A 25,684-nucleotide genomic window follows, 5' to 3' on the forward strand; every position below is an offset into this window, starting at 1 on the left:
CCTGACGCATCCGAAGATAATCAAACACACGCTGTTATGTTGTGAGCCCGTAGAGACCGGGAAAAGCAATAAAAGTTTCGGACTGTGGGAGATAGACGCACGATACATTCTGGGAATCTTTTTAATTTATTATTATTATTATTATTCACTAGTCTCATTTAGCTTCAAACAGATTCAGTGTTAAAGAAAATGGCGACAAAAAAGCACAAAAATAAAAAAGCCCGAAAGATAGAATTTTATTCTCCGACTGCTTGTCACCGGCTCTGCAGGTAACTCTTATTTTAGCATTCGTTCGGAAGCGTTCAGAAACGACTGTTTACGACGAGATGCTCCTACGGGTCACTATGACAACCAGCGGTCGCATGTCGTAGTAAGTCAAAGAGATCGATGGCTGTTTGAAGGGATGAGTCGGTGTTTGAACGTATCGAGCTCAGATTTTTTCACAGAGGTGGCCGGAGAAGGTATATTAAGGGTATAACAATTTCACTGAACAAACTTACCCGAGTGAAAACGGTACGGAATGAAAAACTTGAAATTCCTACCAACGCCGACCGTGTGCTAATGAAAGGCCTCTGATTGGCGCAACAGCCGATAGATGTCGGCGGTGCTCTCCCCGACAAAGGGCAGCAGTGAAGGCACCCCGAGTACCACATTTCCCAGCGGCGGCTTCGGTAACGACAACGCTGTTGTCGGTGGTTTTTAACGCGCAGCTGTTAAGGGCTAGTTTCCGGAGGATCGTGTCCCACGCAAAGAAAAGTCGACACAAAACTCTGGACAGCTACCGCCATCTATGAGCGACGGCGGCAACCAGACAACCGGCTTCCCGGCCTCGCTCATAGATGGCGGTAACTTTTCCAGCCTTTCCACTCTGGTTTTCACCACAGTGGAAAGGCTCAATTTCTCCAGGCGTCGTCCTAGAAATCGTCCTTGAGGTCGTCCTAGACATCGTCCTTGAGGTTGTCCGAGAGATTGTCCTTGAGGTCGTCCTAGAGATTGTCCTTGAGGTCGTCCTAGAGATCGTCCTTGAGGTCGTCGTAGACGTTGTCCTCGAGGTTGTCTTAGAAGTTGTCCTTGAGGCTGTCCTAGAAGTCGTCCTTGAGGCCGTCCAATAAGTCATCCTTGAGGCCGTCCTAAAGGCTGTCCTCGGAGTCGTCCTTGAGGTCGTCGTAAACATTGTCCCCGAGGTCGTCTTAGAAGTCGTCCTTTAGGTCGTCCTAGACGTCGTCCTTGAGGTTGTCCTAGACGTCGTTCTCTAGGCGTCGTCCTTGAGGTCGCCCAAGAAGTCGTGCTTGAGGTCGTCCCATCATGGTACAGGTTCGCTGGTCTTCATTCACCAAAGTAAAAAGGCTAAAATTTTTTTTTTTTTTTTTTTTTTTTGGGGGGGGGGGGGGGGGCTTCTTTCTTGTTGAGGAGCGCCTCACCCAGCGTAGAATAGGTGAGCGGCATTTGGCAATTTCCGGTTCCTTAGGCAGTTTTGTTTAGCTGTTGACGAACGACGTCGATGATCTGCAAGCCTTTCAAGCATGGTTCTGAAAACTATAGTCTGGAGGTTTCAGAATTATGCTTGCACAGGCTTGCACCTCATTGTCGTCGTTTGCCAACGGTGAAACAAAATTTCCCAAGGAACCCGAAGTAGCCAAACGCTGGAGGTCGCCGCCGAAACTCCGCCCGAAAACGTCGGTGAGCCTCTTTCGTCCTCTGACGCTTCCCGAAACAGAGAACAACCTCCACTCGCTTGTTGGGAGCTAAGCGTACCATGAAGATGACTTACACCTCAAAACAGCACGGAAGAAGGTTGCAGACAAGGAAATAGACGCGGTACCAACCAGAGAGTACAAAGCAGACGGCGCAAGAGATTCCCCAGGAATTAAAATTAGGGGGGGTGTCTAAATTTTTAAGGGGGAGGGGGGTTAAAGGGGGCCCTTATAATCGCCACTATAGAATTCATTAATGAATCGATTGATGGGTTTTGTTTATTACCATGCATATTAGCTTAACAAAGTCAAAATCACATATTTTGCCTTCGCTGATACAAACGGCAGAATATACAATTCCGCGTTTTTAAATCAACCTTTCTGTGTAGTTGGGAACAGTCAAAAGACGCGCACATTCACAGCTAGTTACTTCAGCCGTAGAGGCAGTTTCGTCGATATTCTCCGGCAATAGCCAACTCCTTTGATTGCTCAGAGTAGTCCCTGATGCGCAAAACGGACACTAGCCGGCGTTGGAAGTGGATGGGACACGTCTAACCTTCTCCGTTTGTATGGAGCTACAAACCTCGCCCCTGCAGTTTGCTTTAGGTCAACATTTCACCTAAAATTCTCCTTCATCCAGCTGTGTACTCGTGCACGTCTGCGTGGCGAAAGCGTTGAATTTTACTTTTATTCTTTGCCAAAATTTAACCGATTAACCGATTAAAAATATTAATCGCGATTAAAGCGTTAATCTATGAATCGGTAGGTTAATCGATCAAATGGCCGGCTCTAATTAGCAGAGTGAAAGCGGCCTCAGTGCACGCCACCGAAACATCTCGTCCTCAATATCCCCGGAATCCGTTCCCCTCATGTGCCGTCTTATCGTCTGCAACCGCGGCACGACTCAAGCAATGTTCGCTGCATTCGATTTCCCTGCAACTCCTGCACCGGTGCAGTAAAGTGCAAAGCAATGTACAAGGTGTCACAAAACAACAAAAAATACAGTGTTTTTTTTATCGCGAAATTTAGCGGGAAATTCAGTGAATATTTTTCGCTAAATGGGAGGGGAGGAGGATTGGAGGAGGGGAGGGTACGAAGGGGGAGGAGGGGCGTATCCTCCCCTCCGTAGCCTCCCCTCCTCCTCCTCAAGAGCTGCGCTCTGATTTCACATTACAAAGAACTGTAAACGTCTTTCATTTCTTTTTTTGGCAAATTTCGAAATGTTATTTGACGATTGCAATGAGCGTCAGGCACGTCTCAGACACTGTTGACCAAGTTCCAGCCCGAACAGAAGTTTGGCTGCCACACCAATCAATTAAACAATTGTGGTAATATTCGCGCCAAGAACGATGCTTGAGAACGACGCTTGAGATGAAGAGACACAAGTGTCAAGAGCGTTCTCCCCTTTAGGGGAGACTGTATAGACCTTTTTTCTTCTTCTGAAAGTGCAGGCTAGCGGTTAGACTAGACTGGCTAAATTTCTCATCTACAGCTGAGAGGCAAGTCGCACGTTGAGGCAGATTAAGTTCAGGTTGTATGAACTTACACACACCCCAATTCATCACATGCTCTCCCTCCCCCTTCTCGCCGTTCCGAAATTGGACCGCGCCGTACATCGGAACGTCACAACGCGTAAAGCAGACGCTGGGGGCACCAGATATCTCCGGAAAGGTTTATTGGCTACTTCCATAGATACGTCACCGCGCGCGTTGCATTCTGGGAACCTGTGGCAGTTCATATTAATTTTGATTCCCACTGATTCCTCCAATGCATAACGTGGAATTTCGCCGCGATGAGGCGCTTCGAGTTTTAAAACAAGTCCATAGGTTGGTGACTTTCGCAGTTCTCAACGAAGTCACAAAACGCGCTGTGTGGAGAATGCCTTGGAGTGGAGCGAGCCCCACCCCTGCCCGTTTCGATCTGGATGAGCATCGTACCGGCGTGCGGTCGTGTATCACTACTGCGTGATGCACGTTAAAGACCCCAGGCTAGCGGCTGTACCGCACTGGCTAAATTTCTCATCCACAGCTGGGAGACTCGTCGCCCCTGTGAGGCAGACCAAGTTCTAGGCTGTATAAACACACACACAACCCTTGGAGTGGAGTGGAGTGTCCCCGCTTCGGTAATAGAACCTCTTTAAAAGTGAGCGCCATCTATACTCCGTTTCACCTTATGTTGTACCGCAGCGAAGGCTAGAAGCGCGAGCTCATGGCATTGGCGGCTGCCCTTATTGCGCGAGAGCTTGTGCCGCCGAGATGCGCCCTTGAGCGAGGAGCTCGCGCTTGTAGCCTTTCCTGCGGTACATCATAAGGCGAAACAGAGTATAGCAGCTGCAGCGCCATGATCCGGATTGGCCGCACTCTAAAGGGTGACTCACTCACTTGCTTTGAGTTCGACTGAGTGCGTGGGTTGCTATGGCAACGGCTGCGACGGCTCCAGCGCAGCTGTTGCTGACGCAGCTGTTGCCATAGCAACCGACGCAATCGGTCTTACTCAATGCAAGTGTGTGAATCGTCCTTAAAGGAGCGATGCAACAATTTTTGTACTGTGCACAAATACCGCTTAAAACGGATCCGTAACGTTAATGACCTATGAAACACGCGTTCGTTTTTCACCCCACGCAATAGAAGTCCCAGAAAAAAATTTAACAAAAACGAGCAGCGTTCACTCCCTCAACTCGCAGCCAGAACAAGTGGCCACGTGATCTGGAGCCGATTATATGCCGCCAGTGTTGATCATAGCCACGCGCTGGGGTTGGCAAAGCGCAGGACACGCGCTGAGTTCCAGACATTGTTATGGCTCGGCTATTGTCGTCGTTGCAGCGATTGGACACGGGTCACAACCCGAATGCTTCTCGAGCTAGCAATTGTCACGAGCCCAAGTCGAGTGCCCACGCAATGCTCGGGTCCAATCTTTGAACCGCATTCAAATATCGTCACTTGGGTGTACTGCGATCCCCGAGTTACGTCATCAAATTTTGCAAAGGAGAGATTGAATGAAAATGATCGCTTTTGTCCTTGAAATTACACCGCAACAAAGTAGTTTCTTGGCCAATGGCGTTGCGTGTGAGTATCCTTGAGTCCCAGGTGTGCCAGTAAGCTCGTGTAGAGAGAAAAACATTCCAATTGAATATCGTTGCACAGCTCCTTTAAACAGGAGGGCTGCGTCCGAGTGCGGCCTCACTTCCTATCGAGTACTGCGCGGGCGTTCGGCGACGAATCCAACTACACGCGACCGAGGAATGGCCACTACCAATGCTCGAAAAGGGTCTAAATGGCGCAATAAGGACTGCGCGACTGCAGCGCAGGTTTCTTCAGGGCTCCGGCAAACCAGGAGGGGACGAAGAAAGGTGCGCGAAGAAGGGGAGAAGGTCGCCGAACGTCACGTCAGGAAGCCGGGCACGGAGGCCACCGGCCCAGGAATGCGCTGTCCATCTCGGCCACGATGTCCCCTCCGGGAAGACAGCTGGGACAAGAGCGGCGGTCCGACCCCTCGGTGATGCATCACGCTCGGAAACAAATTACAGTGATTTGTGAAGCGCGCCGAGTCAGGCATGCGGAGGATGCGTCCCGGCTTCTGAGGGGTCCGTTGGCCCCATCGGACAGTTTCTTCTCTCTCCCCCGTCGCCGCATCAAGCACGCCACAGGCGGCAGCCGCTCCGTTCTGTCGCGGACTCCGAGGAAACCGCTGATTCCGTTTTCTGCCGCGATCCGTAATGTGATGTGTCATCAACCTGACGGGGACCCCGAAACAGGTTAACAACCATTTTATGAACATGCGAAAGGTAGCTCGCGTGTTAAAAATTCGGTTTGTTTAGAACGAAGGGTACGACCCTTGGCCCTTATTCACTTCAAGAATAAAAAGTGCCTAGATCTGTTCGAGCTAAAGCAGACGTATTATCTAAATAATAGTCTGACCAACCTATATTTCTTTTCTTTAAGGCAGCCCCCACTGAGTGTTCTTCGCGGGCGTGGGTCAAGCGTCTGATCGGGACCCGTCAGGATGAAGACGAGCCTCGATCAGATGAGCGCGCTCGGCGAGTCCGCACTCACCGGTGGCCGTCCTGCCGGCGTTCAGGTGGGCGAACGGCTGGAACAGCCCCCAGAGGTCCCCGCTGAGCGAGATGGCCGCCTCGAGCGCCGCCGACGTGAGCATGGTCTCCGGGGGCAGGCAGTGGAGCACCAGCTCCTCGAGCAGGTTCTCCGTGGCCGCCGTCAAGTACAGGGCCGCGTACTCGTGCACGTACGGCGCGAGCCGCACGTCGCATGCCCAGCGCTGGAACCGGCCCACGGGGAGCTGGAGGCCCGCTCGGGCGCTCTTGTTCAGCCGCAGCTGGTCGCACGACGAGTTGTAGATGGCCGCCGCCCGGTGGCAGGCGCTCACGCAGCTCTCGGCCAGGCTGGGCGCCAGCACCACGCTCAAGGCACCGCTCACCTGCCGCGTGCCGCACACGCCCAGGGCGCGGGAGAACCTGCCGGAGGGAAAAGGGCCTCCATGTCCCCGCGCTCTGCCGTCCGTCCAGTGATCCGAGCTCCGTCCCGAGGTTGGAAATCCTATCGGAGTCCCACCGTCGCTCGACCACTTAGAGGATGTGGCCCGCGCCCTCATCACTATACTCCGCTACAACTTTTCTTGGCAATGCAGTCGAAGGTACGTCCCGCGTCCCCTCTCCCATTTTGAGTGTACGCAGGCTCTCCTCCTCCCCCCGAGGGCTCTGCTCCTCTCCCCGGAAATGGGGGAGGAGGAGAGCCTGCGTACACTCAAAATGGGAGAGGGGACGCGGGCCTGTACCTTCCACTGCATTGCCAAGAAAAGTTGTCGCCGAGTATAGTCGCCATGCAGCGCCACATATATATAGCATGCATCAGCCTGCGCGTCTCGAAGCGTCTCAGAACGAGCTTGACGACGCCAAGACCGACGCGTCTGCCACTCATTTGCCGCTTGGGACCGGTTAGATATCCACAAACAATACACAGGTCTTGTCTTTCAAGTGATATTGGCTCAACGCGCGTCATGAGCAAGAAAGGTCTCTTCAGGAGGGAGTTTGCAACTCCATTTCATGTTTGAGGGCTACCGCCACTGGGAAAGGAGGCAACGAACCGACGACCAATCTCACCTCTGGGCTTCTCTAGCAACCCTGACAAGGGGCCGCTGGAGCAGGAACGCCAGCCTCGGCACCACTTCCATGGAGATCCTCCGGAGGTGGTCCTTGAGCCTCCCGTTCTGCAGCACCCTGAGCACGTCGTGATTGTTCCACGGTACTTGCTGCATCTCCACCAGCCTCGCGTGGTTGTCCACCCAGACGAACTCTTCGGCACTCGTGATGTTGGTATTGATGGTCTCCAGGCTGGAGTGCCGCATCAGCCGCCGCACCGTGGGCTCTGCGTCGGAGGAGTACGTCGACGTCGAGTAGCCACCGCCGCCGCTGCCCTGCTGCGTTCGTGCAGCCAACTGTTCAACGGCCTGCCGGATGTCATCGAGGTTGGCAGACGGCGAAGATTCGTGGAGTTCGTACACGTTCCCCCGGTACCCACGGCGACTGGAGGAAGATGGCGCTTGCGGCCGGCGGGACAGGCGGGACGACGACGATGAACACAGCTGCTGGAGGACGCGGTCGTCTTCGGGGACGACCTTGAGATGGCCAGGGACGTTGTGTAAGGACTTGGACGAAGGAACTGTGGGGTCGTGGTGTCCCCGCACCAGGTCGATGTACGTAGGCGGAGACACCGACGACGCGTACGACGACGACTGGCCATCGCTCATGCTCGCGTGCCCCGATGACCTACGAACAAAGACACGTCTGTGTACCTCTAATGCACCATTACACGCGTAATTAACGCTAGACTTTCGGCGTTGTAGTACAGTAGAATCGTCGAGGTTTTTAAGGCAAAGTTTGAGCTAGCTGGTATGCAGACATAATAAAAGAAAAAAAAAAAAACGGCGCTGTGTCCTGTAGGTTACCTTTGACTTTGTCCTCGTCTTCGCACTCTTTGTTTTCAGGATGCTTTTTGTTCTTCAAAGTACGAATTACTTCGCTTTCACTCTAAGGCGTTTAATCAACCATGGCTTGGAACGTGACCGCCTATTGACTGAGGTATGAAATGCCGCCTTCTGCGGAGTTGTGCACTCCAAGGAAAGAAGCAACACTTGATCCCCCCTCCCTTCTTTGCGACTCTCATGTCCCGTAACTTAGAAGAATCTTGCTTCTTTAACATAACGGTCATAATTCGCGAGATTTCCCAACGTCCAGTTTAGATGGTTTCGTGTCTTGAAACAAATCAAAGTACACAGTGCACTATGCGCGCCATTTCCCCCTCCCACCAACCCGACACTTTAACTGCCTTGCTCTCCGGTCCCCCTTCCCTCGTGTCGTTGAATGTCGCAGCAGACTCGAGGGGTCCATTACCTGTTTTCGTCCGAAGAAGAGCCGGCGTAGAAGTCTCGTCTTCGAACGGGAAATCGCGAGTCATCTGGGTTCAGCGGGAAGCTGAGAATATTCTTGCGACGGGACTTGAGCCTCGCCAGCGGCTTGCGTCGGCAGACCACTGGGTCTCCATCCGAGGAGCTTTTGCTCAGCGATCCACAGTCCGTGTTGGAAGCGAAGTCTCTGCAAAAAACAAGAAATAAAGAAAAGAAGTTGCAGTGTTTCTGGCTCCCAAGGCTGCAGTCCCACTGCTAATACATCATACAAAAGACAGACTGTCTGAGGCGTCCCTCGAATGACGGTCACGCAAATGTGTATGAAAGGAACACGCTTGGAGCATGCTTGAAGCGGGGAATTAATTTCTGCACCGTGCCTTTTGTATGGCGTATGAACTGCGGCTTAAAAGTAACCAAATGGAAGGCCTGCTTCGTGTGTGCGAACTCATATGCTGAACTTGGAAATAATAAAACCTGCATTTGCCAAATTTTTGCCATCTTTTTTTTTTTCAGAATTGTTTTGGTTACTTGTGTTTACATCTTTATTACCAGGAAAGAGAAGTCTTAAGTTGTCAAAACCATTAGGAGCCCGCCACTATGTATACCGAGAAGTTAGCGCACTGTCCCCAAACTTTCTCAAACTCTGGCCAGTGTCCAAATTCCACGAAAAGACGCCGAGTTCTACGGTCACGCAGAAACTCCACAGTCACATTCAGGTTGCGTCCTCAACAACCGCCGACGGGGCATGCATACTCAAAGCCCACGGAAAAGTGACGCACACCTCTCCTCCGTCAGGGGAGACCATTTTTTCCTTCCTCTTCTCGCCTCCCAACAGGTGACGCCATTTTAGTGTCCGCGCGACATTTTATATGCTCGTTGTCCCTCCGATAAATAAAAACACAGAAAAAAACAGCATTGTTCATACGCAGTGCGAAGTAGTTCTTACGAGATTTGGTTGTTGGAGGAATAATAACAGTAATAATGTCGCGTGTATGTTTCTACAGCCTGAAGTGAGTCAGCCCCAAAGGGCGTGTCTGTCGATGAGCAATTTAGCCAGTGCAGCCTGGCATAGCATTTCTGCGGTACATGTCGGGATTTCACGGTGTATGGGAGTTTTCCGAGAATAAACTTCAGTTGCAAGTAGCGCTCTGTGTTGTTCTTTATTTTTACTTGTCCGTTGCTTTTAACGCTTTTACCCTCAAAAACGTAGCCTGGGGTCTTTAACGTGCACCACGCAGTAGTGATACACGACCGCACGTCCGGTACGATGCTCCTCCTGATCAAAACGGGCAGGGCTGGGGATTGAACCCAGGATCACTGGGCTCTTGCAGCGCGAGCTTTCACTCCACGTGCTCCGAGCTGTGGCGCGCAGTATGCGCCCTCCCACTCGACCACCCGTTATTCCCCCGTCTGTCGGAGGAAGCTTCTGGCGTCTCGATAAGATATATCTCATCTAAATGCACTCCGGTACATTTCAATTCCACGCATCAAGGGGGAAATGAGCCGAGCGGTCCTTGAGGTGAGAAGGAGTGATCCCGGGCACCTGAGAGGCGGCGATGGACGACGCCTGCTGCGTCAGCGACGACACGAGTCTCAGCCAGACGCTGACGCTGCGTTCGCCCCTTCCACTCAAATATCTGGCGGCGTCTGCCCGGGGGGGAGGAGGAAAGATCTGACGTCACGTGCCAGCAGTAGCGCTGCTGTCGCCATGCCCCCAGAGTCATATACAGGGGAAGAGTCTGGACATCCATTAGGGGCGAAGCGCCTTAGGGTCTAGCCTTGTCCGTCCGTCCGGCGTCCGTGCTCACATAAAAAGAAAAAAAAATGACCGCATCTCCACTTGGTGAATGTTGATTGGGGTGAAGCTCTGGTGGTGCTGATGATACTGATTTTATTGTTCATTGGTAGTGCTGATGGTGCTGATTTTTTTTATTGCTCATAGGTAGTGCTGAGTTCCGGGTTGCCGTTTCGACTTCATTATTACTGCTTTATGGTCGGTGAAGTGCAGAGCCAGTGGTTCTTCTAGCGGATCAGCATGGATCCGCTAGAAGCCGTGGGAACGCATCGCCAGCGCTTAAGTCAACGGTCCATGTCAGAAAGAAAATGTGTGGTATGGAACGTGGTTATAAACGCAGTTGAGCATTTGACCGCAGCGCCTTCTCGTCTATAAACGTTGAGCCAATGCATGCAAAGTTTAACGCGATTATATACGCATTTGACCTCAGCGCCCTCTCCTGTATAGACGTTGAGCGGCTACATGCAACGCTTCATCCATGATATCCCAGCTCTTGAGCTACTACCACATCTCAGAGCCCCTACTCGTCCCGCAGTCGTGGCCGAGTGGTTAAGGCGATGGACTCGAAATCCATTGGAATCTCCCCGCACAGGTTCGAATCCTGTCGACTGCGCAAACATTTTTTTTTCTCCTTATGTGGGCACAGACGCGGGGTGCGTCCGGACAGTCCGGACGGACGGACAAGGCTAGACCCTAAGGAGCTTCGCCCCTAAAATGTTTGCGCAATCGACAGTATTCGAACCTGTGCGGGGAGACCCCCACTAAAGAAGTGGCCAACATGTTCCGGCTTTCCGCTACCCTCACCACTAACTACTACTCCATCGCCTTAACCACTCGGCCACGACTGCGGGACGAGTAGGGGGCTCCGAGATGTGGTAGTAACTCAAGAGCTGGGGATGTCATGGATGAAACGTTGCATGCAGCCGCTCAACGTCTATACAGGAGAGGGCGCTGGGGTCAAATGCGTATATAATCGCGTTAAACTTTGCATGCATTGGCTCAACGTTTATAGACGAGAGGGCGCTGCAATCAAATGCTCAAATGTATATATAACCGCTTTCCATACCACACATTCTCTTGCTGACATGGGCCGTTGACATAAGCGGTGGAGATGCGTCCCCACGGCTTCTAGCGGATTCAAGCTGATCCGATAGAAGAACCACTGGCTCTGCACTTCACCGACCATAAAGCAGTAATATTGAAGTCGAAACGCAACCCGGAACTCAGCACTACCTATGAGCAATAAAAAAAAAAAATCAGCACCATCAGCACTACCTATGAACAATAAAATCAGTATCATCAGCAATACCAGAGCTTCGCCCCAATCAACATCATTCACCTCGTGGAGATGCGGTCATTTTTTGTCCTCGGTGATCTCTCGCCGTAGCTTCGCTCATCCCAAACTGCTCACATAGAAATGACGTCATTCCCAGCAACCGCCTAGCAACAGAAAACGCCGGGCGACGGCGCGGGTTTGTCCACCACTACCGACCCCAGGCCAACGTGCGTACACACCCTTATTTTGCAAGGTCTCCGGTTAGAAAATAGTCGGTTGTTGTGCGGTTCGATGTTCCAATCAAAGCCGTCACAGTTTTCGTTTTTTTGTTACGATTCTAAAAAAAATAAAACGTCGCGAAATATGGTTGAATAAAATTAAGCGCGACCACTGTGGGCGCCCACGGAAGGTTCCCGTCTTTGTGGGGTAAGAATTTTTGTTTCATTTTGAAACTTTTCTTTTTTATAAAGTAGAATGTTTGTCGCAGTAGCGAGGAAAACTAGTGAACTAGCTGCTACACAAAGCCCGCATATAATGTGTAATTTGAATAATTGAAGCACGAGACAGAACAGTCCCATGGATGTGAAGCTTTTTCACCCTGCCTTCTCCTCCAAAACGCGAAGTGATTGAATTCATTAGTGACTAGATATGCCTTCCAGTACAAAAAAGCTAGTTTTGTTGTCTTCCTACCATTGTGAACCGCGCATGGAGACCAAGCTCTGGTAGAGCTGCGTTCACGGTATCTCTTTCAGAGGCCGGCAGTCGCAGGCCACTGCACACCGCCGCGGTTGTAATACATTGCAACACGTGATCAACTTGCGCCATCGTTACTAACAGACACTTTTCGCATATTGTAGCCGCAGGGTATACAGCAGACTGGACATGGTGACCAGAAGTTCGCGCTGCATGTCTATCGCTCGACAAATTACCGACGTCTATCGCTCGACAAACCGTTGCGCGATATTTATCACCTACTTTCTGAAAATAAAACCTTTGCGTAGGTTCTACGCGAGAACTTTGCACCATTAGAGGAGGGTGCATTTGCCGTCACGTTGAGCAGAGATTGGGATGGCGACCGCAGGACCCAATATCCGTATGCCTCCTACGAGAAGTTTCTAAGGAAATGAGACATTCCGGTCCCCTTGTGCAACGCTTTTCCGAACCGGACTACAGGAATCCTTACACTCTAAAAAAAAAAGGGGGGTATCACCTTACACCCCTAGAGTGCACCCCAAAACTTCAGTTCGGCGTGCAGCGCCCTACATTCGAACAGACGGCCCCAAATTTTAAGAGGGGCTCGATTAATTAGCTACACTAGCTATCACAGACCACAAAAAAAAAACACTGAAGTTTTGCAGTAGGGCCAAAAAAAACCGAGATTATTATTCTTTTTTGTAGTCAGTAACGTGTGCATCGACTATTTTAATCAGTTGTACCAAACGGCTATCAAACCTCTCGTGAAAGTTAGTACCGGCAGATCAACGTCAGTACGCTGTACGTTGGACTGAAGTTTTGGGGTGTATTATATGTGACAAAGGGTGTAATAATACACCCTTTTTTCTGAGAGTATATTTTAACGCGCTTTTTCCGTAAAAGCTGCATGATGTACGAACACGTCGACCAGAAGAGCAGCACGAAGGCCGACATTCCCCGCCACTGTCTCTGGTTCTTGGTTCGTCCGCAGGAGGGCGAGCGGCGGGTTCGAGTTGCGAATATCCGAGACGTTGGTGGGCCAAAGCAGCCGAGTCTCCACTGACCTGTAGCCCGAGAAGTTTGCGTCCAGAGGAAAGCCCTCGTCGTGGTCCTCTGTCCTGGCCGGCGATGCAGGGGCCTGTCCGAGGGACATCTTGGCGGCGGGCGACCTGGACACGGCCAGGCCAAGTCCGGGGGAGGCCTCGCGCACCGGAGTCGTCGAGTGCGGACCCGGGGACGACGTGGCCGCGGCAGCCGACGAGCACTGCCTCGTCTCGGCCTGGGTTCCCAAGGAGACCGCTTAGCCGCCTCACACTGAGCCACTGACAGAATGTTGGAGTCCGCCCTTCCGGAGCTCGGCCCTTTTGGATACATCGAGTGGAAGCTCACGAAAGCGGGACCAGTCTCATTATCACTCCCCAGCCAATGAGACGGGAATTGATAATAATAATAAATAAATGATTTATTCGATTCGTGCCCCAGAGCAACCAATAGGTTGAAATGTGGTGACACATAAAATATAAATCCACAATGATGCCTGCCACTGTTACAAAATACGGTTCGGATCAATAGCCGAAAATATATAAATAAAGCTCTCGTTTCAAGACAAAAAAAAAAATTAAAAAAAAAAACAAAAAAACATCAACGTGAGGCGACAATTTATTACCACAAATTTGCATCTCACCAATGGTGACAATTTCGATTGCACAGAAGGATAAAATACACTCGTTCCTCTAATAGGACGAGCCGGCACATGATATCGCAGCGATGACACCAGTTCACTATCTATTCGCGACTCCAGCGACCTATAGGGGGCGCCACCACCAAACAAACATGGCGGCTGAGTCCAGGTCGCGTCGGCTCGGCCGGGCCGCCTGAATGGGTGGCGCATTCAATTTAACAGATTTTATTTTGCTGAATGCCCAGTTTTATGGGTATTTGAACTGAGACAGTTAAGTGTAGCCGGTGCGCATAAACTTGCCGAGCATATTTTTGTTTTGCCGGTGTTTTTTGTTCTTTTCATGTCAAACTTTCGTTTCGGAGACTTCGATCAAAACCGAAACTATGGGCTCCGGAGAAACAGTAATAGACTCTAATTAGTTTTGATCATTTAAATAAAGCGGCGAGGGCTACAAAATTGTTCCACCGAGAGTAATTTTTAGCTAACCCGCATGCCTCGACCATGCGACTCATCAGTCCGCGAAATTGAGCTTTTGTGCCTGTCCGCTCCAGTCGTGTGCTCGGTCAAGAACACAGGCTGCAGGAAAATTACGAAAATTAAGCAAGCGCTTCTTGAGCCAAGGAGCACGTCAACTCGCTGGCGCTTCATTAAGCAGCTGATACTCGTATTTCAATTCAGGTTTTAGTAGCAATCGAGAAGTCATTTGATGAATATGCGGATTATGTATTATATTACGTACTATGGTCCCACTAAAGCGATATTAGTATTTATTCGGGTTGAGATGTGAACTTAGTTGACTAACTATTAGGTGAACTGCTGAATAAAAGGATATTTGACAGACAGAGCGATACTACTTAAACTTAGCCAAATGGTTCTAGCCGGTAGAACGGAGACGAATGCGGACAAACTGAGGAGAGTCTTTATCGGAGATTCACTCAGACCTCTCTGCATTGAACTTGACTTCGAATCCTGAACGGAGAAAATGAGTATTTTTTTGTGGCCGGTCAACCTGAGCAATGTAGACGTATATTGCTGCTGGCTTCGACAGGGGTTATAATATAAATATTGGAGGCGCGATAGATCCTAATGACGTGACAGCTTCTAACTTTGCGAGACGTGTCCCCCACCTTTTGAAAGCAGATAATTTCCCTCATTAATCATATGCAGCGAGCAGGTTTTCTGAATTAAGTAATTGCGAAATTAGCTCAACTCATTCAATGTGGTCTTTTTCGGCGAAAAGCCGTCAAGATGAATAGCCATCGCACCGGCCGGCGTTAGTGGCTCAAATTAACTTGAAGCCTTAATCGAGCACAACCAAACTCAAGGAAAGCAGCTATCGAACCTTCCTATTCACCTGACTGCAACATTGTTGTTGCCTCCAGTGAAACACTTCGTCTGTCGACCTCAGTCCACTGTTCTACACTCTTATAAAGAAACCACTTATCAGTTACCAAGCGGTCGTCACTTTGAATGTGATTAGAGACAGACGAGAAATCAAAACGTTTTTCCGTGATTCCTCCTCATCCAAAAAATTGAAAGCACGCGACCGTGTGTTGTGGAGTAAACGGGCTTTCAAACACGTGATGGAAAGAAACAATCTACTGAGGCTTCACCACACTAATGAACGCTCAGGCAAACTTAAGAAATTTTCGGACCTTCGTCAAATTACATTGCTCGCCCCCCGCGCCGACAGCAGGTGTCCGCGAAAGCCATCAAAGACGCGGCGGGGCGCGGAGCGACCTGGACCAACTGGTTCCTGGTTTTCCCGCTTGGCGGCGTCCGTTTTGCTGGAGTCGCGAATATGACCGTGAAGAAATGTGTGTAAAAATAAAACCTCAAGAGCAGTTTATCTTTTTAATAAGTTGCACGAGGAAAGTTCTTTAAGAATGTATTCATAGTCGCAATAACATATTCTCTCAAAATACCGATCATAAACAATTCGAACAAATCGTTTTTGAACCCTTTCGATTCGCTCTGCATCAGCTGGAGCCAGCGAATTCCATGCAGCACTGCAAAACTCGGCTCTCACTCGCACCAAGGAGCAAAACAAGCGGACGACACAGGAAGAATTGGAAAAGTTACACGTCATCCATGATATCATTCCCATCACTCGAAAAGCTGAAGCGACACTCTGGCTAACATGACCCAAAAAGGGAAAGACTGCTATTAAAATAAACGCCAAGGTCGCGTACTCGTTCAACCCGTCGAGTAGTGCAATTGCCAAGTACGTAAGGGTGAAAAATGTTTTTTGCGTTTTCCACACACAGCGAGCATATTAGTGTTAACTGGGTTAACCAGTAAACAATGATCAGAACACCATTCAAAATGCGTAATATGTGATCCTGTAAAATAGCGTAGTCACCTTCTTATTGAATTCTCATAAAAGGTTTGATGTCTTCCGTATATAAAACCACCTGCGCATTCTTTAAGCACAGGTTGATATCATTGCAAAATACGAAAAAAAGAAGTGGCCCTAGGTTTGATCCTTAGGGGACACTGGAAGAAAGTACAAAAACTCCTGACAGACTGCTCAATACACGAAACCTATTTTGACGATCAGTAAGATAACTATTAAACCAAGTTAAACGGGGCGTTCTTATACCGTATAATGATAGTTTATACAAGAGCAATTTATGATTCACCTTATTGAAAGCCTTGGATAAAACAAAGTAAACAATGTCAGCTTGCCTCGCGAAAGAACATTCGGTGCTATATAATCTAGGAAAGGACAGAGATTTGATTCTACTGAGCGACCTTTCATAAATCTGTGTTGAACGGTGCCTGGTTTTCGACTGAAGTAAAACGAAACACGGCTATGTACGACACTCTCAAAACCCTTTGAAAAAGATCACAGGGCGAAGCTACAGGGCGGTAGTTCTCTACCTTTGACACGTCACCGGCTTTGTGCACTGGCACTACAATCGACTTTTTCCACAAAGAGGGAGAAACTCCCTGACTTAATGAAAGATTAAATACATGCTTTAGCAAAGGGGAAAACAAATCAGCGCAACCCTTGGCAATGAAAACAGGTATAAGTTCGGCACCGACAGAACGCTTAGGCTTTAATATTTTCATTGTCTCTAAAATTTCGTTTCTGTTGAACTTGTGAGACTGTAAAAGAGTCGTTACAGCCAATGTTACCAACATTGGCTGTGCTTCCACATACATCAATAGAGTAACACTCACTAAAATAGTTTCGAAGGATACCCGCTACTCCTTCAGGAGGAGTTGCGTAGTCCGTACTATTACGTAAAGAAATGATTCTCGAAGACTCCTTCCTGTGTTGATTGACGAACCGCCATAATTTATCGGGCTCGCGAAACAGACTACTTTCAAAATTCTTTCATAAACATGTTTGTCATATTTAAACAATTTTTTCGCTAGCGCACGATAGACACTGAATTTTTTTGTACTATAGTTGGGCCCCAGTTATTTAAAACAGTTTATGGAAATGTTCTTTCCTATGCATATAATACAGTAATTCTTTTGAAAACCAAAACGGAAACTTAGTAGGCTTAGAGACACGCTTAGGAATGAACATATCAATTGCATTTCCTACTATATCTGTGAAAGGTTGAGTCGCGAAATCAACACAAATATCGTTAAAAACCGCCGACCAGTTGTACTTTCGTAGAAACATGTACAACCCCAAATAATCACCATTACGATAACCCTGGTTGGTAGAACTCTGACGATGACATGCTCGCCCTGAAAAGCAAAACGTTACTATAAAAGGTCGGTGAAATACGTCACGCCGAACAAGAGGATCATTCACTGGAAATATACTTTCTAATGGGAGTTGGAAAGACGGAAATCGAAGACATTCCCGGCATTGCTTTTGTAGTGATTGTGTTGTGTGAGCCTATTAAAATTAATAAAACCAATTAAACTGGATAATTTTACTGTATGGGTGATTCCACTGGAAAGTATAACGGCTGCCCATTCTGTGCCTCGAAGGTTAAAATCCCCATAAAGATGAACTCAAAATTTTTAAACATCAACTTTCTGTTCGAGCGTTTGCAGGCGGTTAATAAACGTACTCGATTTCGATAGTGGAGGGAAGTAATAATTTCTGATAAGGTAATTAAAGAGGGTCCAATCATAGTGATCAGAATAGGCTGCGCCTTTTACGCTCTCAGTGACTACGGGCTGTTCGGAGCAATCGTCTGAGCCGAGTTACAGAAGTCTTCCGAATAAACGACAGTCACCGTTATTTTTCTTCGGTTCTTGTCATAGCGCAAAGGCGATATTGTCATTAGACTCGTTCACATCATGAGAAGTTTGGTGAAACAAAACAATATGGACTTGTGATTCCTGAAGGAAGCAAGGAGGTGGGATACAAAGCGGACCTGGTCCTTCATCAAAGGGGTAGCAGCCCTTGTACTTTCAGTAAATACCGCTTGAGTGATTCCTTGAAATTCATAGCCTATAAAAACGTGTTAGTCTTTTTCTTTTTCCAGCAATGGGAGGTGCAGGAAAAATTCGAGAAACACGAGTAGGTTGACCAAATTAAACATCGTCACCGCGAAGGTCGCAAATCTCGACGACGAAATACTGCGGATCGCTTTGTTGACAACGTAAAACATGCAATCCCCGCAGCTTCGTCATCAGGACTTGCAAAGGAGAGATTGAAAGAAAACGTCCGATTTTATCTCCAAAATTACGTGGTGACAAAGAAGCTCCTTGGTCAGTGGCGTTGTGGACTTGGGCCCCTGGCGCAAATGCCCGTAAGCCTGTCTAAAGTGAGAAGCATTCGTACCCTCTTTAACACTCCAACTGAACAAGAACTTAACGCAGGTCGTCACTGGTGTAAAAGTTTCGGCTTACTTCGGTGCGATTTGCACGGGACAGCAGCCCTTGGCTGCGCCCGCCAAAACCACCTACAGCCGCCGTCTGTTTTTATGTCGCATGCTCGTCTGGCTTCTACAGGGCGCCGGAGTTAAAGGGGATATACACGTCTCGCACTGACTTCACATCAGCGACCATTGTAGTGGCCTGGTTGTTGAGCGCTTATTTTCCTGGCCACTTTTTTCTTGGCAATAACTAGCAGCATGATGCAATGGCGTGCAAGCCCTCTATTGAAAGAAGACCTCGATGGCCCGCTAGCGACCGTAGCCAAGAACAAGGGGCAGCACCTTGCTGGGCGTCGGACACAAGGACAGCTCCCTCCCGGAGAACTTGGAGAGGGAGGGCGCCGACCCGCCGACCATGTCCCGGTGCAGAGCCTTCAGATGAGACGTGCCGGCGGATGGCGACGACGACGCGGCGCCTTCGGCTGGCATCCTTAGGTCGTGAGGCGACGCCTGCGACGACCGGCTCAGGTCTCCGAGGCGCCTCGGCTTGGGCCGCAGGATCTCGACGCCGTGCTGGCGGCACTGGTCGGCGTCCCGGAACTCCGGTACCGCCGGCACAGACGTCATCGCCGACGGCTTGGCGGGGTGGCCGCTATGTCATCGCTCGCGCCGGGCCTCTGCGAATGAGAAACCGGAAACACTGTGACGTCACGGTCGAGAACACGCCTCCCGACTGAACACACGAACACGGAGTAACCGGCTTTCCAATTTGCATTTTTTTTTTTTTTTTGCTACCTGAAAGGCTGCTATCAGGAATACTATGGTCTGGTCTATTGCGATCTCAGGGGTTTTCCCAGGAATTGAAATTAGGGGGTGTCTAAATATTTAGGGGGTGGGGTTAGGAGGGGGGGGGGGGGGGGGGGCATCGATAATAGAGGAGTTGTTGCAAATTAATGGGGGGCCTTCAGAAAAACAATGGAGGAGTTCATGTTCAAAAACAGCGCGACTGGGACGAGGACACAAAGAGACGAAGAGAACACAAGACAGAGCGCTGTGTCCTCTTCATCTCTTTGTGTCCTCGTCCCAGTCGCGCTGTTTTTCAGCATGAACTCTCACCAACTCGCCCAGTTATCTATCCTTATCAATGGAGGTATACAGCCCCCCCCCCCCCTTTTTTTAGGGGGTGTGAAGGGAAATCACTGTGCGATATATATAAATGAGAGTGAATTCTGTCCGGAATTCACAAATGTCCCTTCTCTACACTTATCACCTGAGCCCTCCCTATGGGACAGCCTGCTCCCTATGGGACAGCCTGCTCCCGCTGTAGTCCGTGCACCTCTCACTAGGTGGCGCTGTAACTCGGTCCTCCTAATAGTCGTGGGTGCGCGGCAGCAGACCATTTTATCGCATCAAGCGAGATTTACGCCGCCATATTTCTGGGTCTTTCGTCGCACAAAATTATTCTTAGATTCCCCATCACAAATCATTTTCTTTTTAATCTCGTTTTAGCACGACAGTTCATTTCCTTGTTTTTCTTATTGGAACAGGCGGCAGCGACGGCACTGAACACGCAACCTAAAAACTACGTCCCTGTACTTTCAGAAATACACGTGCCGGACTCTTGACCATACGGGAGACAGGCCCTGCAACGAACACCGTGCAAGACACATATCAGAGCAGCACCACCGGCAATGATCACCGAGGAGATTGCGCCTGGTCACGGTCATCCAGGCTTATGCGGAGGACGGAACCTTCTGCAAAGTCATCATCCAGCAACGGTTCAATCGTCCGCGAGGATTACGACGCTACATTATCAGCTGTCTACCACCGGCCCCGGCACAGGCAGCAGCGGTGGCCCTGGACAAGCAGCCTAAACACTGCGTGCCGTACTTTCAGGATGGTTTCCGACCATTTTTTTGTCGTTTCTTTGTTCTCACCCCTGCTGCTGTCATACAGCCATGGAGTGTGTAGAGCATGAAAAACTAAAATCACCAATGTTTGCCACGTGGCAAACCCCTTCCTGATGATGGAACAGTCGCCACGTGCTCGGAATGTTCCTATAGTTATCGTTTCGGAACATGTAGCGGATTGTCTGAAGCTACATTCGAAAAGAGAGGCGAAAGTGCTCGGGAGATGTGGAAATGTCCTAGTTGTCAAAAAGGCGAACAAAGGAGCCAGTCGCTCAAGGGGCCAAAATATCGGAGGCGGATATTGCCGGTAAGTTTGTTACCATCTGCCAGAAACTTGAAATTTTGACGAGCCTAAAAGGAACAGTCGACGGCATAGAGCTCTCCGTGCAGATTATGTCGGACCTAGTGTAACTAAATAAACTACGCTTCGGAATAACGGCACTTGCCCATATTGTGGCTTAACATCATGGTTGCCAGTTATCTTAAGCTTTATCTGAAATCACTAGAAACGATTTTTGGTCCTCCACAAATGTTTAAACAGTTCGCGACAGAGCAAACCCATATTACATGAGCTTCCTAACACCGAATCTAACGCCGCACTTTTGAATTATGACGATCGGCAATTGTGTCTGCTCTGCTCAAGCACCAAAATGGCGGCGCCCGCAACAATGTCGGGAAGCAGAATGCCAATACTCTAAGCGCAGCTCATTTAGTGGCTCACCAATATGATGAGATCATGACCCAACTAGCGACCCAAAGCTCAGATACCAAAGACTTGAAAACACGTGTGACAAATCTTGAGCAGAGCAAATGCGAAGATGAGGTTCCACAGCTGAAAGAAGAACTGAACAGACTTGAGTGGAGGAGCAGCCGCCTAAACCTCGCGGCATTCCGTAAACCAATAACGAAAACTTGCTCAAGAGGGTAAACAAAGTTGGATCTAAGATAGGTGCACCAGAACTCGCAGAATTAGAGGTAGAACCTTCCCCGGTTTTACAGGAAGCACACCGGCTTCCTGTAAAACCGGGGAAGGTTCCAGCCATTTACAAAACAGCGAACCCGTGATCAGTGAATAAAAGGTTAAAAAGCGCGAACAAACGGGGACAATTAATAAAGAAGCACGGACGACAGGACAGGTGCTTCATTCTCAAATTGAGAGTGAAGCGCCTGTCCTGTCGTCCGCGTTTCTTCATTGTCCCCGTTTGTTCGCGCTTTTTAACCTTTTATTCAGTAATGAACCAACAAGCCCAAACCCAAGTTTTAATGCGTGATCAGTGGCACAAGAAAAAAAAAAAAGCTAAAAAAAATTCATGACGAGATTTACATACAAGAGAACATGGCCCGGCAGAGTATAGGGTTCTACGTGCTGCAAAAGAGTGGGCGACTGCGAAAAGATTTGAATCCACATGGCACAAAAATAGAAAACTTATTGTTCGCGCAAAAGACGGGGATTGAGCAATCGTTGTAAATAACGTCGAAGACCTTCCAGAAATCGGTTGAACGCATCTTGCCTAACGCATAATTTTAGACAGTTCCTGCGAGATGGTTCATGCAAACATTATGCTACCACGGGAGCTAAAAGATTACTTGGGCACAAAAAATGCCCCCTCAACTGAATGTTTTCATTTTAAATACAAAGTCTACCAAAAACAAATCTGCAGCATTAGAAATTCTTTTCCATGTACTTGACGTCCCTTTTGACGTTATCACGTTATCTGAAACCTGGTATAAAGATTACAATGACGGTCTCAATCTTTCTGAGTATACCGCACTCACTGTGTAAATCGGCTATCCAAGTGTTAATACAAAATGATATGAGATAGGAACTTTTGACGGAAATTTCTCTATCGACCTACGAGTACGAAGTGCACTCGGTAAGAGCAAACCAAAATGTTTTGTCAGTGATCCATCGTCCCCGCAAGGGAAATATTTCGAAGTTTTGTGAATTTTCGGGTGGCTTCTTCGTGTTTGAAGGAAACAAGTGCATAGTGATTTGCTCGTAATTAGAAACAATGCCCGCAGGAGCAGAGACATGGCGGCGGCCATGTGTGATGTGCGCGATCCTAGTGTTGTGTGGACAGGGTGAGAGTGGACACACAGCCGGGACCGGTGCTGCGAGTGCTCGCGTGACACGCGGAAAATAACATCGCCGAAAAGAAAAAAAAGAGCATGCCACAATGACGACGGCGGCCTACCAGCTGTTGTTCTTTTCCTTAAAAAAAAAAGAGACCAACTTCGGAAGAACAGTTGAGGCTCAAATCCACCATGTGAAGGTGGTTGGGCAGCGAAGATCATCTGCAACCATTTCCCACTGCACTGTAGACCCTTTTTATGGCAAACGCCACCAGGTGGTGCTCCACTTTTGGACGTCCCAGAGAACCTCCCTTAAAAAAGAAAGAAAAAGAAGAATGAACGAAGGCCACCTTAACACCGCTGCTTGACAGGTAGATGAAACGTTTGACCACGGATTCTCCAGGTGAACGGTAAAAGAACGAAAAAGGTCGAGATCTGCTCAAATGTTTCGAGTATTGTAAACCAACTTGCCTCCTCCAAGATGTAATATTGTGGAGCCGCTCGTTAAACCTCAAACTCTGTTGCCCGTGTAGCATTTGGTTACGCAAGCAAGCTCAACAGGCTTCCAGGCACACTGCTGAACATCGGCGTCGAGTCGTACCTAAACCTGGGCGCCACCGGAAGCCTCAACGCCTCAACCAACCGGTGAACTCTAGCTAGAACTGATAGTGCTTAGTTCTCTTTTCGATTTCAACTAAAACGAACGCTACCGTTAGGGTTAGCGCCAATATCTTGTCCTCATTACTATGTCTTTCGTCTGTCTCAACGCAGACCTCCGTGTTTTCTCTGTATAGTTCTTTCATTTGTTTTGTTTTCACTATAGTGTTTTCTCTGCGGTCAAATCGCTTCGTCTTGTGGTTCTTCCCCGGATTGGTTCCCAGTAGTTGAGCACTCGGTTGACCGAACCCCGTTTTCCTTTTCTGCCCCAGTCGCGTGACCGTGCAAAGCAAGAACGCGCGGGGCTTTTGAGCTCGCCCTTCTAGCTTTGCCTTCGCTCGCACATAAGGAGAAACGAAGTATACACCATTTCGATGTTTACAAGTCCTCCACCCAGTGTGCGATCTTCACAGCCGAGCACTTGCGTGTTCGTCGCTTCGGAAAGCGAGCAAATCACGCCCCACACGCACAAACACTGAAAATGGAGTCAGTCAAGAGCCTTTTTGTTTTTGTTTTATGGAAAAGTCTATAGCTTACTCGGTCATTCATTCCCCACGTTCCTGAATAGGCTGTAATAAAGAAATCTCTACTTATTAGAAATTCGTGATGAACGGACGTGTCATTTCATTTCTTCCTCGGGGAACAGAGCTCGTGTGTTTAACAGAAAACCGCTCCAACCAATGGTGCGCTTTAATTTAAAAAGATTTGCCGCGATGACCATCGCAAGTGGAAAAAGCGTCTATGAGTTTGGGGTTACACAGATTGGGTCCATACCTCACGAGCGATCGACGTTTTAGCGAACAACGACATTTGAGCGAATCGACGTTTTAGCGAATAGCGGATGCGCGTGTTAACCCCTCCCTTAATCCTCCTCCTCTTCCAACACCTCCCACCCCCCGCGCTGCGCTTATGCCGCTTCGCAGCGATAGTCTGCGGCGGCTCATAACAAAAATGTGGACCCATTTGGCCCACCCGTCAACGCCGCTTCGCGGCGGCCGACTATTCGCAAAAGTGTCATTCGCTAAACGTGGGCGTTCGCTAAAACATCATTCGATCAAGTGAGTCCCTTGCACACAGATTGCCCCGACAGCAGAGATTCGATTTATACTTTCATTTAGGGGCGGAATACTTGCCGCAGTAAGCATTTGTTTACTACGTACCAGGACTTCGGTCGTGTTCAAATACGCTAAGAATACGTAGGCCTCCGCGTAACCTGGTTTCGGCAAAGGCATTTCAAAAAGCACCGAAGCTTGCTGAAAGGCTGCACGGCCTTTGCACCTGGCGGCCTTTCTTTAAGATCTGCCGCTTTTTACAATCTTTCCCTGAGACCTTGGAGACTACAATGACATACAATGCACTCAGCTCAGACATCATTTGTGAGTCTCGCAAAATTTTGTTCGTAAGCTTGTGTTTTCTCGCGTTTACTAGTCCATCTAATTTGTATGCATTTTCTTTTTATATACGAAACAGAGACATCACAGTTGAGAAACTGAGCACGCTGCACGTGAAGGTCAGAGCCTGTTTTAAAATAAATTCTTTAAAACGATCTCCTGGATTTCGCTATCCTCGGGTGTAATTTGCCCGCAAAAATGAAAACCAACACGCTCGTTTGTAATGTTCATGTGCGCACGAACATTAAGAACGAGCGTGTTGGTATACGTAGCGCGCAACGTCCGGAAAGAATAAGCACGAAAGGGGACGGAACACAGACCGAACAGCTCTTTCGTTTTGCCCCCTTTCGTGTTCATTTTTTCCAGATATTTACCGCACCAATCTCTCCGAAAAGACAACCCCAAAATGATCCTAAATTCTTTGTTTTGGGACTTTGAGCTTCCGCGTAGATCAAGGGGCGCGTGTAGCTGAGGCAGCCCCGAGCGAAGCTACGATGAGCGGGGGTTCGCGCACGCACTCTGTGCCGAAGTGCACGAGCCCTGCCTCGGTCCGAAAGCGCGCGCCTCGGAGAAGGCGGCGCTCGTTGGAATGCAGGAAGCCCCGTTGTTTCTCTGACGCGCCGTCTGGACTCAAGGTCAGCTCCAAGGCCGTCCATTGCAGCGTCGCCGCCCAGCCGGCCCGTCGGGCGGCGGGGTGGGCCGCCGGCAGCTGCGGCCCGCACCGGCGGCGTCGGCAAGTCTCTGACCCCGATCCGCAGCCCTCGAGACAACATTCCCGTCTTTCCCCGCACAAAGTGTGCGCCCAATTAACGGCCGCTTTATGCTAACGACGCCTAGGCCGCACTGGCTGCGGCTGCTCCTGCGGCTGTCGGGTTTGGGAACGCGTCCGACGAACGAGCGTGGTAGCGCAGCTCGGGGCAGGGGGAGCGAAAGTTCCCTTGGCAGAACCCAGGGGCTCCAATCGCCACCGCTGCCGGTTTCCATCTGCAGGTTTACGAATCCACTCCGACTCGTTCCTGGCCCGCGACTGCCGCAAGTTACAAATGCGGTCGTCGAAGGAAAATGCCCGCTCTAGAGGCACATACACCTTCACGCACGTTGCACTCGCGATTTTTTCTCGAAGGATTAGCACGACGTCGATTCTTGATCGATATCCAAGCGTGCGAAGGCACAGAAACGCCGCCCATCGTCGTGCCGAGGCACGTCCTTTTGTCACGCCGCCTGACGGCGAGACTCGCGTTCGACGAGTTCTGCCGTTTGCCTGCAGTGCTGCGCCGTCGCAAAAAAAAAAAAAAATAATA

The 25,684-nt window shown here is 49.4% G+C and overlaps 1 protein-coding gene and 1 non-coding gene across 2 annotated transcripts in view; one reads left to right on the plus strand and one right to left on the minus strand.

Moving 5' to 3' along the window:
* Nucleotides 1-25,684, minus strand: part of LOC121833303 (ankyrin repeat and BTB/POZ domain-containing protein 2-like) — a 92,402-nt gene that overhangs the window by 17,471 nt on the left and 49,247 nt on the right. Inside the window, exons 2-6 of the mRNA XM_042286482.1 lie at nucleotides 18,695-19,029; nucleotides 12,943-13,157; nucleotides 8,101-8,301; nucleotides 6,811-7,476; nucleotides 5,747-6,165 (exon numbers count right to left, since the gene is read on the minus strand). Coding sequence (XP_042142416.1) covers nucleotides 5,747-6,165; nucleotides 6,811-7,476; nucleotides 8,101-8,301; nucleotides 12,943-13,157; nucleotides 18,695-18,979 — 1,786 coding nt within the window. The 5' untranslated portion in view covers nucleotides 18,980-19,029. The remainder of the gene's footprint in view (nucleotides 1-5,746; nucleotides 6,166-6,810; nucleotides 7,477-8,100; nucleotides 8,302-12,942; nucleotides 13,158-18,694; nucleotides 19,030-25,684) is intronic.
* On the plus strand, nucleotides 10,441-10,522 carry Trnas-cga. The gene has a single exon. It is a non-coding gene; the product is annotated as a tRNA-Ser (tRNA).

This window comes from Ixodes scapularis, unplaced genomic scaffold (genome assembly GCF_016920785.2).
Source record: "Ixodes scapularis isolate PalLabHiFi unplaced genomic scaffold, ASM1692078v2 PGA_scaffold7__128_contigs__length_106722199, whole genome shotgun sequence".
Lineage (NCBI taxonomy): Eukaryota > Metazoa > Arthropoda > Arachnida > Ixodida > Ixodidae > Ixodes > Ixodes scapularis.